This window comes from Molothrus aeneus, unplaced genomic scaffold, assembly GCF_037042795.1.
Source record: "Molothrus aeneus isolate 106 unplaced genomic scaffold, BPBGC_Maene_1.0 scaffold_289, whole genome shotgun sequence".
In the NCBI taxonomy this organism is placed as follows: Eukaryota; Metazoa; Chordata; class Aves; order Passeriformes; family Icteridae; genus Molothrus; species Molothrus aeneus.
Genome location: NW_027098953.1, coordinates 17,957 through 32,122, shown reverse-complemented (window position 1 = coordinate 32,122; position 14,166 = coordinate 17,957). Strand labels below are relative to the sequence as shown.

General features: G+C 38.6%; 1 protein-coding gene across 1 annotated transcript in view; it reads right to left on the bottom strand.

Moving 5' to 3' along the window:
- The window catches only part of LOC136569854 (coiled-coil domain-containing protein 171-like), a 36,530-nt gene extending 22,587 nt beyond the window's left edge, over positions 1–13,943 (bottom strand). Inside the window, exons 1-7 of the mRNA XM_066570211.1 lie at positions 13,842–13,943; positions 12,987–13,079; positions 7,238–7,405; positions 3,937–4,441; positions 3,063–3,179; positions 2,108–2,334; positions 718–897 (exon numbers count right to left, since the gene is read on the bottom strand). Of these exons, the coding sequence (XP_066426308.1) occupies positions 718–897; positions 2,108–2,334; positions 3,063–3,179; positions 3,937–4,441; positions 7,238–7,405; positions 12,987–13,079; positions 13,842–13,943 (1,392 nt within the window). The remainder of the gene's footprint in view (positions 1–717; positions 898–2,107; positions 2,335–3,062; positions 3,180–3,936; positions 4,442–7,237; positions 7,406–12,986; positions 13,080–13,841) is intronic.
- Between the last annotated feature and the right edge of the window lie 223 nt (positions 13,944–14,166).

Below are 14,166 nucleotides of genomic sequence, written 5' to 3'. Positions count from 1 at the left end.
GGAACAGGAAGGACAATGGGTGAGACATCATCTAGCAGATATTCTCTGCTTGGAAGTGTTTGGATTGGGACACCCTGACAGGTTCTACCAACTAGGCTTCAGGTTAGGGAACCCACAGTGTCTCAGTAAGTCAATCAGCAACAGCAAAAGACTCAGGGGAATTTTGGGCATTTGTGCTACGGACAATGTCGGAGGAGGCTTTTTCTCCCCCTGCCGTAAAGTAACTTCTTCAGGGAAACAGACCCAGTAAAATTTGAATTGTTTTTATTATAAAAACGTCCATTATTATGTTTTTCATCAACATCCATTCGGAGTTAAAACTGCTACATTTATATTTCATGAACTTCTCATGAACGTACTCTTATTGAATACGTTCATTCCAGCTGACTTTACTCTGTGGAAGTGAAATCTTCTTTTAGGATACATAAATCACATCAACATTTCCAACAAATGGGAGAACCTGCATTGCTGAAGACCAAACTGTCATTCATACAGGATACCTCCTTCTACAAATCAAAAGGAAACTCCAGTGGGAAAAGGGTATTTCTAAATACATCTGTCTTCTAGTTTAGTGACATTTACTGGACAAGTTTTCTGGAAAATTCTATTGAAAGTAAATCAATTTTATGCTGGTTTTCCAAAATAAAACAAATCAAAAAATGTGTAGAAAGGAGAATCTCTTTTAAGCAAGAGAGTCTCCAAGTCAAATGTACTTACACGCTGAAGTTCATTTAATTGCTCTTGCAGTCTGCAGGCTTTTTCAGCATCTTTTTGCATCTCGTTGAAAGCCCATCTGCATGCTGCAAGCTGCAGGTGCAGTGAGTGGGACTCTACCTCTGCTGCATGAGGCCTTTGTAAAAATCCAAATATTTCTTGCTGCAAGATTGCTATGTTTCTCTGTCAGCAAACAAAAACAACTTGATGGGCTATAAAATCTGCTATTTTAGCAATAAAATGAATAATATTTAAGACCCAAGAAAGTGAAGACAAAACCATCATTTTTTCCTCTGTCTCTAAAAGACATACACAAAAGTCTGAACCTGTCACCTACCAAGGGTTACTGCAAATTCTGTTTACAAAGAACTACTATTTTCACCTAAAGTCTACTATAAAATATTATGAGAGAAAGTGTTTGTCTTTTCATTTTGGTTAAAGGGAAGAAGGTTATCTTTACTGAAAGAAAGGATGGTAAACATGAGAAAATAGGAAACAATAATAAAAAGCAACCTTAACACTTACATCAAGCCAAAAGCAAATTTGTTCTTATAAGCTAATACAGATCTGACAGAACTTGAAAAAAAAATCTTTTCCTTGGATACGCTAACCTGTTGTGGTTTGTGTCTAGTATGTTCTGTTTCCCCCATGTTATGATGTTAATGGTTCTGCCTTTGTTCCCCTCTGTTCCACAGTTACTTGTCAATCTCCCAACCCCTCCCCGGTTGCCCCAGTTACCGATGTATCTTTTTAATTCCCCGCCCCCGGCTGCCTGCCAGTCACCCGGCACTCCTGCCTCTATCTCTAGAACCTTCTAGCCAGAGCGTCGGGTGATTGGTTCAGGGGCCGGGGGCCCTCCCTCCGTTTGTTGCAATTGGTTCTCCTTTTATGTCTGTCACCTATGTATCCCCCTTCCCCAGACTCTGATTTGTTCATGTGTTGTTACCACCCCTACCTCCCACTGCCTTTAAAAACCCAGTGTTTGCCCGCCCTCGGGGCTCTCTTGTTCCTGGATCTCTTGGGTACGTTTGGTCCCTCCGGGGACTCAATAAACCCGATTTTGCCACTAGCTGGAGAGTCGCCTCTTCCTCCTGCGGAGTGGCAGTCCTGCACGGCAACATCCCTTTGGCTGAAGGCGGGCTGGCCGGCTAGCCTGGGCGTTCACCATCTGCCGGCCGACTTCACTAACTCTCCTCCAGAAATCGTTTGTCAATAAACAAAAAGACCTATTCACACTCTAATGCGTGACAAATCTAGTTCTTAGTGTTCATGTAGTAGTACTTCATTGTCATGGACTCATCACCAGCCTGAAACCAAATAAATGCTGCTATCGAGGGAGCTTCACCATTGCTGTAAACCTATTTTCCTGAAGGAGGACTGTAAATCTGCTTACTGTGCTGGGCAGTCTGTCATACAATCCAGTTTCCAGGGCCTGGGCATTTACTGTCTGGAGCCCACGAGGCAGCCTCTGTGTGAGGGAGTCCCTCTCCAGGTAGGCTCTGCACCCGCGAGCGTTCCCTTGAACTGTCTCCATCAGAACGCTCAGGTTGTCCATCAGTTGTGCAAAACAGTTCCTGGCTGCACTGATAAATGAGTGTCCAAAAAGCCAGGACTGTGCATCTTTAAGAAACAACACCACAAAGGAAACCTCGAGCAGGTTATTAGGTCCGGTTTCTTGTAATATCCCATTCTTTTTCATTTATACAAGATGGAAGCTGTAAATATTCTGAAACACAGAATACAGAATCTGAAGCGCTGTTCAAACTTTGCTTTTTAATTTTCAATTTCTTGAAAACAGCGTGATCAAAGAAGAAAGTGCCTGCGACTGAATCTAAAGACATTTGATTGAATGGCAACTTTTATACCAATTTAGTGTTTAGCCTTTTGGAAAATGCATCATCTTGTCTTTGTCCTGCTATTTCCCTTTATTCACATAAAGTATCCCTCTTCTTGTATCCTTTTTTCTGTGACAAAAATGTGGAGACTCTAAAAGTAGAGGTTAATAAAGAACCAGGGATGGCAGCAATGCAGATGGACCAAGGGAACGTGTATCAGTTCTCACTGTAAATAAACTGCAGAAACACTCTCCAGCCTTCAGCTTCTGTGGCTCTGTATACTGAAAGGATATAATATCCTATCAGCTGTTAAAGAAAATGAATCTGTTCCAACAGTACAGAGATGTGATCATTCAGAGAATGTAGAAAAGAGTTATTATTGTATCTTGCAATGAAATTACTCCTTCAGGGAAACAGTCCCACTAAAATCTGTATTGACTAGCTCAGGATATAACCTCTAGTCAAAGGCGTCTATTATGTATTTCTGCTACAACAATATCCAGTTAAAATTACCTTGTTTGGTGAGAACACCCTCCAGTTCTGAGATGGAACTGATTATTGCAGTATAGAGGTTAGAACTAGTCAACCAGTGAAGTGCTTCAATACAGTCAACTCCTTCCTCTCCAAAACCTGTGAAAGAGAATTGCAGCTAGCAGGATAACTGAATCACTAAGATATGGCACACTGCTATCTCCAGCTCTTTTAGAAATTAACCAAAAATAAGCATATAAACAACAAATTAGACGGAACAATTTAGAGTGTTTTAAGCATGCTTCCAGAATTACTTTTTTTAAAAAAAGTAGATGAATCTTCTAATTTGGAAAACATTTTGATACTATTTATCCTTTTAGAGGGAAGTATAAACTGGTCTAGTAACAGAAAGGGGCAAGTAGACATAATCTCAAAAGAAAATTTTAAAATCCTAGGCTAATATTTTACCTGAATCAGAAAGCAATTTTGGTGGAAAATTCTAGGAATTTTAGTAGGAAATAGGTATTAAAAATTATTAGAAAAAGAAGAGGAAATACTTTAAAAAAAAAAAAAAAGGTGACAGTTAATCATTTAGGAGCATTGCAAGATCTTTACCACAGAGAAGATGCTGCAGCGCCTAGTTCTGAAATCCGTAACACAAATATCAAGGCTATCAGATACTGTTGAGTTCATGTGCATAATTGCAATTTTACTTGCAATGCTTAACATAAGAGTAGGCATTTGCTCTTGGAGTGAAATACTTTCATGAAGAAACACAAAAACCATAAATCCATAAATAATAATTGTCAGAATGTCATTAAATATGTCTTTATGCCCTAGCAATAATAATAATATTGCTCTTTGTTATTCCCTAAGCATGTAATTTGACATAACATTTTAAGAACATTTCACTTACGTGTCAAAGGATGCCTGCCTCTGGATTCTCCCAGACAAACTTGAATTCCAGAGCTTCCTCTGCATCCATCTGTCCAGACAAAAAAGGTACAAGAATATCGGGCCAGAGCCCTCAGCCTGTTAGCAGCCAGAACTGCGATCACGGCTCTTCGGAACACATAAAGCAGGTTCTTGGCTCTTCTCTGCCTCAGCCTGCCTTCGTCCTGGTTTCTTTCCACCACAGCAGGGAGAGCATAAAGGAGGCTGACGATCTTGTGGTTCAAGAGTTGGTGCTGGTTCACCCGTTCCTGGAGAATGTCTCTTTGGCAAGACGTGGCGCACAGTCGGCCGTAGAGAGAGCACAGGGCCCCTGACAGCAGCGCACAGGCTGCCAGCAGGGGTGAGCGTGCCTTGAAAGCATCTAATAATGAATTTTCTAAGGAATTGTTTTCCTGGGTCAGTTGTGCACACATTTGTTCAAGGCCACACAGTTTTTGCCTGCTTTTCTGCTTCCTCTCTTCACATTCCTGCAACAGAAAGAAACCAAACCAAAGTGGAAGAACTATTAACTAGATGGTTTTTACCTAGACAAGAGCAAAAAGAAAATTCTTAGTTTTGCCATTCCAATGATTCATTCACTCCTTGTGAGCAGTTGATAATGAATTTTCCAAGGAATTGTTTTCCTGGGTCAGTTGTGCACACATTTGTTCAAGGCCACACAGTTTTTGCCTGCTTTTCTGCTACCTCTCTTCACATTCCTGCAACAGAAAGAAACCAAACCAAAGTGGAAGAAATACTAACTAGATGGTTTTTACCTAGACAAGAGCAAAAAGAAAATTCTTAGTTTTGCCATTCCAATGATTCATTAAAGGAATAAAAAATGTTAGTAATGACAGTGATAAAAGTATCTCTTCTAGTCAACAATTAGAGAATCAGATATATGAAACCAAAGCAATGGTAGGAGGGAAATTGCCACAATCATCAACTGCAAATGACTCCTGATTTCTGACAACAATTCACCAATACTGTGACAGCTCACAGAAGGTCCAACACTACTTGTCTGCCCACAGTACAGTTTTAGGGGTTGACTTAGTAGTAACATCCTCCAATTTCAGAGAGAACACTGCTCTACCAAGTAGAAAACCAGTGTAAGTGAAAGGAAAAGTGTAAGGAAGGTTGGAATATGAAACTAGACAAATTTAAGTTTTCACCATGCAAAGACTTCCAGCCCTGAAATCTGCATCAAATACAGCATTATTCTGTGAAGTAAGTTGCAGTAACTCAGAAATAAAAAGGGACATCTGTTTCCTTTCTTTACAATGCTTTTAACTGAAACAGGTGTGAAGGAATGTGATGATAAAGACAGTAAATAGTTTTTGTGGAATAACATTTTGGATTGCAAATAACTCCTTTTACAAGCAGTGACAGTTTTACATTTTAAAACCACTTCTCACCGTAGTATCAGTAAAGCAGAGACGCTTAACTCTGTTGAAATCTTGTGATGATCGCAAACAATAATTTAAAATGGCATTTAATTTTTTGTTTTGTTCGGGTTTTTTTGGGTTTTGGTGGGGTTGTTTTGGTTTTGGTTTGGTTTTTTTGGGGGTGTTTTTTTGGTTTTTTTTTTTTTTTTTTTTTTTTTTTTTTGCAAAGCCAAGACATTCCAGATTATTATTAACTTTTAAAACAATCTCAGGGAATTCTAACATAGAGAATGTTTTCTTTCTAAATAGCTCCTAAGTTTATGATGTGTTTTCAACAAGCATGAAAGGATTCTTGAGATGCTTGAGCGTGTCCAAAGGAGAGCAACGAGGCTGGTGAGGGGATTGGAACACAAGCCATATGAAGAGCGACTGAGGGAGCTGGGGTTGTTCAGCCTGGAGAAAAGGAGACTCAGGGGTGACCTTATCACCCTCTTCAACTTCCTGAAGGGTAGCTGTGGTGAGCTGGGGGTCGGTCTCTTTCTCCGGGCAACAACCGACAGAACAAGAGGACACAGTCTCAAGCTGCGCCAAGGGAGATGCAAGCTAGAAATAAGGAGGAAGTATTTTACAGAAAGAGTAGTCAAATACTGGAATCATCTACCCAGGGAGGTCGTGGAGTCACCATCCCTCGAAGAGTTTAAAAAAAGACTGGATGTGGCACTTGGTGCCATGATCTAGTTGAGGTATTAGAACATGGGTTGGACTCGATGATCTTAAAGGTCTCTTCCAACCTAGAATTTCTGTGTGTGTGATTCTGTGTGTGTGTGATTCACTCTTGTGGTTTAACACCACACATCCCATGCAAACTAAATGGAGGAATGAACCGAGCCAACAATGATCTCCAAATGCACACACCTGCACTTGTTGCTAGAAAATATTAGCAAGACACTTCCAGATAGATCACACTGAACTGTAGGGAAACTGAACTGTAGAAAAAAAACAACACAGTCTAAAATCCCAGAACAGATGCTAAGTACATGAGAAGAGCCCTACAGACCTCATGATCAGTCTCAATAAAAATGCTTAATTAAAAAGCAGGCACAAAAAGATACAAGCCCCACAAACACTGCCAACAATATTCACCCCTTCCCTTCTCTTTCCTTCCCTTTCCTCTTCTACTTCAAAAGAGAAATAAACCAGAAAACAAAGTGAAACCCTAAAGAGTGGCTTAGCCACTCTTAGCTTAGTCTCTGGAGCCAGCTGACTTACTTAAAAAGGGGCTTTTTTTTCCTAAAACCACAAGGTTTTCTGGGAGGAGAGGTGATGTAAGCTCACTTGCATTATTATCATGCAGAAAAGTACAGCTCCTCCTTCACACAAATGCTGACATGTTTTATAATCGGTATTTCCAAAAATGTCATAATCCAAAAGTTACAATTAAACAAAAAATCCCACACTGGCATTCTTTCAAATAGTAGATCTGAACCATAAACACATAATTTAAAAACGGTATTCCTGGAGAAAGCCTATTTTGCCAATGGATTATGGTAGAAGAAAAACTTGCTTTATGACTGTAAATGACTACATTCTGTGAATTCTTCATCAGTAAGATGAATTTATTATCTTTTAATTAGGTCCCTGTTGCTAGTATCAGATATTCCTTTCAGAATGTCCTGCACAGAAGGTGGAGCTGAGAGACTTGAGGCACACTCCAGTCACATCTAAAGGCCCACAGCAACAGCATCAAACTGAGCTGTGGACAAGCCAAAATAAACAGTGTTTATTTGTTAGTGTCCAAATCCTTTGGGGGGGATGAATATCAGTCCTTTTTAACGAGACTGCAGTGTGAACAAATGTCACTGAGCTCAGCAGAGGCAGCTGATGCCTGGGGACACTCACCCTCTGGTTAGCCTTGCTGAAGTTTGAGACCAGGGCTTCAACATTCTCATGCAAGAGTGCACAAAGCTCTGTCCAAGGTAACTCTTCCGGGGGCACGTTTGTCTGTCTGGAAAGCACCTGGGCATTTGCCAGGGTCTGGTATAAGTTCAGGAGGATGGACATCTCCCTCTGGAACACAAAGAAAAAAATTAATTGCTGTAGCTGGGCAATGTTAAAATCAAAAGAGATAAAGAGATGCATCCTATGTGTGGTAGCAGTGCTGCGCGCAGCTGAAAATGAGCCCTCAAGGCTCATTCTCACAGCTTTACAAAATTCCTCAGTTCATTTCTAATAATGGCAGCCAAAATATTGCATAATATTACAGCAGAGTAAGAAAATAGATTTCACTAAATTTATCTAATTAGACACAGTATGTAAATAAAGTATGTGAGTAAATCGCAGTCCTGTGGGGGCCACAATCATGACCTGGCACAGATAAAAATTTCCATGCTCTTAGTGGATGCAATTCATTCACCCATGTTAATACCTTGAGGTGCATTCAAACTGTGCCCCAACACCTGCACAGCGCACAGAAAACTGTCTGGCAAGGCAGTTGGCAAGTTGGCAACACAATACACTTAAATTATTTTAAAATTTTGTTTTGCATGTATTATATATGATTAAATATCTGGCCAAAATAGTCCTACAGCTCCATCAAACTCCACAAACTGTGCCTCATTTATTACAGTGATTTTAATCAGTGGTATAATAAAGTGATTCAGGTTATAAATAAATTTTAGCAACAACAGCATGCAGTAGAAATTCAATTCTTCATACTTTTAGTACATACAAGTGCCTTAGAAACTTTGATTAAGATAACAGAAATGTTATCTTAATGTTTCTCAAATGCCATGAAGACTGTATCAGTACAGTCAGAGATCAAGATAAGATTATCAGACCAGAGTGGAAAGAACATAGGGAGCGTAGAAGTGGTATAAAATATGAAAAAATACTGTACAGGTCAGGAAAGCAGGAAGGGAAAATGAAGGAAAGTAAAATACACTGACATTTTTACATAATTTAGGCATGGGTATAGCAAAGACCAACAGCAATATATTAAATGTTACCTATGCTTAGTTTCTGCTACAGCCTTCTGCTTTTTCATTTTGGGCAGCAAAATCAGAGCTGTCTCAATGGAGTAAACAGGATCACATACAGGCACTTCTGCTTCCCAAACAAATACAAACAGCTTTGGGAAATACGCAAAGCCATCCAAGGCCATAAATACCTGATCTCATAAGGCAACCAGTAATACAACTCTTCCAAAAATGAATATTTTATCACCTGCTCAGGACAGTCTTGTGGTTTGAAATCCTTTGAGTAAAACAATTAAAATAACCAGCTCTATGAATATGACAGTGAGACAATCTTTTTTTTTTTAACCTTTCAGTAACATAACATTAATTTTGAGTCTACACCATTACCAGAAATCTTGATCATGAATGGAATCTTGTCCTGAATTCTTGTCATGTATAACATATATTTTACTAAGGAATACGAATAAAAAGGAAAACTCCTACCACAGCAACAACTAGCAAGCACTTTAAGTTTCTAGCAGAATATTTTGAGCTTGCAATTGTGTTTTGTAGTTAGAAATAGCAATCATTAATGCCCACAGTTAAGGCAGACAGTTGCTTTTCTCTATATATATTCCTTTTGTGCCTGATGAAATGACTTTTTCAGGCTAAGTAGGCCAGCAAATGTCTTTTAATACATTAATGCTTGCATGGAAGAAGCTGTTATGCTCCCAGAAAGAAAAAAGAAGATCCTGATTTTATTTGCCTCCAGTTTATGAATGACAGATCTGCCTGGGCAGTGGACAGCACTAAGACAAAGTGGGGAATAACTCCATCAGCTGAACAAAAGACACCCACAGATCTGAAGACTCTCTGATGCAGGTCTCCGCTCCTGTCCACAGGGAACAGACCTCACGCACCTTCCATGCTCAGAGCTCTGACAGAGAAAGAGGAGACGTTTCCAAGCCACCAGCAAAAAAAATGTATATTGCTAAGAGTAGAAAGAGAGCAAATGTTACCACATAATGAAAGGAGAGATTTTCTAAACATGCTAAGAACTTTCCTTTGTCCATACTGCTATGCAAAAAGATGGGACAATTGTTATTCAAGGTGTAGCTGAGTAAAGACAGTAGAAAGGCCCAAAGTGGTCATATAAGAGGAGAAAGTTTTCAGAAAATAATCCAGTAAAATACATCCAATGTGCCAAATCCACAGCAAAACATGCAAAAAACAAAACAGCAACAAAATAACCCCCCTGCTTTTCCATCTGAAAGCTTGAAATAATTGTCAAGCAATTTTTACAGTCAAATACATGCACTAAAACTAAAAGAGTGTATGAAAGAGAAAGAAACATTTCTACGATGGTAGCTAATAAAACGTGACAAAAAAGTTGGGTAGAAAGACAGAACATTCTTCACATGAAATGACGATCCATATCTACAAAATGCCTTAATTAGGAATGCCAGTACATCCTACCCATACTTTAAAAAAACATTTTCAAATTAGCTTCTCCAAGGCATTGGTTACATTTATTCATGTATTAAATTTTTTAAAAGGTAGCATAATAACAAAAAGGGTAAGAGTATAGCAGAGTTCTTCCACAGCTCAGCACAGCAAATGCAGCAAATCTTCAGCACAGTACATATTTTGACAGTATGTTTTAAAAAACACCTAAACTAAACGATGTGTGCCACATTTTTTTCCTTACTATTGAGCCTTCATGCAGGCTGAAGCTGCCAGGAGGAGTCACTAATGTCCCAGGGGATTCTTCAGTTTCCTTCCTTTCCTCAACCTAGTCTTTCCATTGCACGCTGGAGGATAAATGCTGTCTTTGTAAACTGGAAAGTTTCCACACAAAGATACTTTACCCAAAATTATTTTTGGCAAATGCACTGTGCTCTTTTAAAGGATAATCAATGGATTTGCCAGATACCACTTTAGCACATCACATGGATGCTGAAACTGCTTGCCTTTCTTAATTGAATGAAGACATTTATATTCCTTCTAAGAAAGATTTTTCAAGAGGTTATATTTTCAGCTACCAAGCCTCGTGACATGCAGTTCATAAGATTATTTGGATATGACCCCAAAGTTACGTATAAGAAACAGAATTCTTCATATTTTAATTAACACAACAGCTGTCTTCAGAGAGACCATGTCACATCTTGCATCATCAACGCTGATTTCAAGTACAGTTCTTGCTCTTAAGGTTTCCACATGCCTGACTCTACTCTGGAGTGACTTTTAAAGCAGACTGCCCAGAATTTTAATCTGTTCTTGTACTGTGTCAGTCAGGAAAACAGATCTATCAAGAGCCCGACATGACTAAACAGGCAACTGATGAGGAAACTCCAAGGCCAAACAATAGTATATAAAGGAGACAGAAGCAGAGACAGGAATCCAAGGAAGAATCTAAAAAGATTGCCTGAGCATTTAGGCACAGTGTCAGGAAAACCAAAAGCTTGCTTCAAATTGATTTTTGCAGAGGATGACAAAGGCTTTTCCAGCTCAAGTTTTAAGTATCTTACTAAAAAACATCTCCATCACCATGAATCTTGTATGAGTTGCTCAGGCCACAAACTTCCTTTCTTGTAGGAAAAGCCAGTTTCTTTCCTTCTCCACTACTACTTGTGTAAGTCAACATAAACACCTGTGTATACAGAGCCATATAGCTCTAGGCTGAAAGAGAGCTCACCCAAGTTCTGCTACCACAGGCACAGCAGACTGTGCTGGGCAGGAAACATCCCAAGAGATTTCCTCTGCTGTCACACCTTTCAATATTTTTTAACCATTTAAAGCTTTCAACAGCCATTCAAAAGTTGAAAACAAAGATTACCCACTATAAATGATAGACAACTTCATGACGGGAGTCTTAGAGATCCAGCTGAGTCACATAAGTGGAAAATAATGTCTTCATAATAATCTAAGTGTATATAGAAAAGCCATCTTTTCTAGACCTGCTGGCTGTGTTTTCCTACACTCACCCCAACCACTACTGGAGGCTGGACCTAACCATAACTATGATTTTCAAAATTTTTTATTTGGCAAATGATCTGTAATAGGCTAGTTATTATCTGTACCATTCACAATACCTTTGGTTACTGATATGGGCCTGTTATTAATGGACTGCCAGGTTCTGAACCTTTAGTTTGGTTTGGCACATTGCACCAGATTTTCTGCTGACTGAAAATTGCAGGGAATGTAAACTACAAGTTGTACTCCAAGTGTCTACTGTCATTTTATAACAGCTTTAAAAGGAAACTTACACTTTTTTTCCTCTCTCATGTGCATTTTCTGACTCTCTGAAATCTTTCCTTGATACCCCTGAAAAAGCTTCTCTCCTGCCACGTTGCTCTTCCTTCAAAGTGCCTTCAAGTTCTTGAATTCTCAACTACCAAGTGATAAGGAAGCAGTTAAAGGAAGTTAGGAAAGACTACCATGGTCTTTAATGCTGTTTGCTGTTCTGTTCTGCTTTTTACAGCTGAATACATTCTATTAATTCTATACGGCATTGGAAAGCGTTGAACAATGTAAAAACGTATTAATACATAAAGTTCAAAACAGAAGGAAATAGATATGCCGACCAAAAGCACATTCTGTTGTCCTTTCATGGAGTTTGGATTTTCCTGTTTTCAATTATTTGTATTACTGAAGTTTTCCAGGAGAATTCTATTTTTTTAAGTAGACTCCTAAAAAGGTGGGATTAACAGTAAAAGCTACACTTGCACTCAGAGCAAAGCGCATGTGGAGCTTGTTCATGTACATAAACAAGGAAGGAAACCTTACCAGTTCTTCACCTATAAAAGATAAATCTCTAACTTCAAGGAATGCTACCCTCCAGTTCCTTTGTATGTTGTAGAAGTAGAGAAGGAATCAAGAAAACTGAATCATCACTACTTATTTAATTATCACTTCAGAAATCTAAGGGACTGTACTTAGAGAAGGTCATAAGAAAATAACTGAGAAAGTGTCAATGCTTACTGGTGAAAAAAAAAAAGATGATATTCCTTCTTGTTTTCTCGTCTGGTTTTTCAAAAGTCCAATATGAAGGCTTTGTTAGTCAGTATGAGATCACTGAGCAATTATCTTACAGGTTTTTCATACTTGTTTTTTAAAATAAACCCTAATTGCTTTAATGGATCAAACCCTGTGTGATACAGTTTAATAACACAAGAATTTGATATTCAAGTATACATATTACATTTTTTCATGTATTCTTTGGTAACTGCAGATATAATAGCTTTGAAGCCAAAATGTACTCAGCTGAAATTTGAAACTGCAGTCTCAGGATGCATTAATATCTCACACCTAGAGAAGTTGGATGTATGCACTGTATCTCCAAAATTATCTAAGTACCCATTCCAAAGATACAGGACAGAACATTTTAACAGTTTAACTACTGTGAAACATTTCCTTTCCCCTCACTGTTTCAATGCTACTTTGAATTCTCAAACATAAGAATGTGACATTTTATTTTAATATTTATTCTATTAACTTAATAGTCCCCTGAGAATAGGAGATATTTTTCTATTACCTTTTGCAATTTTGACACTCATTGCAAAAAATCTACTCAGTGTTTTCACTGGAGCAAGGAAGTCCTGGCATTTTTCAAAGATTGTACCTTTACAAGGTACATCTTCTTTCATCTTCTGTTTCATTGTAAACTTCTACCACATATTTAACTAAAAGTTTACCTGCATGATTTCTGTAGCGGATTTACATTGTATATGTGCTAATCTTGCTGCTGCAGCATCTTCTTCCAGTTTCTTTATTTTCACTGTTTCTGCCTAAAAGTACATTTTGAAAACATTCATGTCCAGAAAGATGATAACATCATGCAAAGACAACTTAATTTCTTCAGTTTATTGGGTCTCCATAAACCAATTTGTGGCATCTGAACTACTTGCGCTTTAGAACTGTGAAAACTCATATCAATAAATAAGTAAAAGAAAACAATTACATATCCAGAATATTAAAATAAAAGTTTTTGTTTAGTTAAAGAAATTGATGTAGGATTATGTTCTTGCTGCATTTTTTATACTCACAGATACTTATCTCCATGTAAAGGCCTGGACATGGAATTTCAATTGAAAAAATGCTTCTAGCAATAGCAGTAACTACAGAGCTGCTATAATAGAAATTCACATGCAATTTTAACTACACTGTTTCCTGTCAAAAAAATATTTTCACTTAGACTGATGACTGATCTGAAAAGAACAATACACTCCAAAAGGACTCCTGCCTTCAAGTGATGCAACAAAGATCAAGAAAAAGAAATTAATATTAAAAGTCATTTAAGACACCTAAAGTTACACAGATACAAATGAAGTCATTCATTTTGGACAGGTAAAGCAAAGTAGCAAGTATGTGAGACTGAAGCTGACTCTAAGCACTTCAGTTAGTGAATCCACCTTTCCTGCCAAGTGATGCTCTGCATTTTGTTAATCAAACACAAGGCACTCATAGCCTAACTCAGAGGTTTCAAAAATGAAACTGCTCAGTTTTGCCAATGCTTGCTGAGGCTCCCAGCAGCAGGGAGAAAGCTTTACTTCCAGTTCTTTGATGAGATACTCCTGTCGTGTATTCTTGAAATCCAGATGCTTGGCCTGAAGCCTCAGGATCTTGCTGCAGCCATCGTGCTCTGCCTCCATATCCTTCAACTTCCTGGCAATGCTGTTCAGGGCAGCATTTGTGTCCTAAAGATAAATAGGTACATGAATAAATAAATACATCAAGAGGTACTTTTTCAAAGATAAAGTATTGCAGTAGAGAGTTCAATAGAGGAGGAGAGACCACGTCTGTGGCAGCCATGACTTTAAAGGTCCGCCTGAGCCGCCGTCCCCGCCAGCCAGCAGAAGGAGCGGTAGGAGTGCG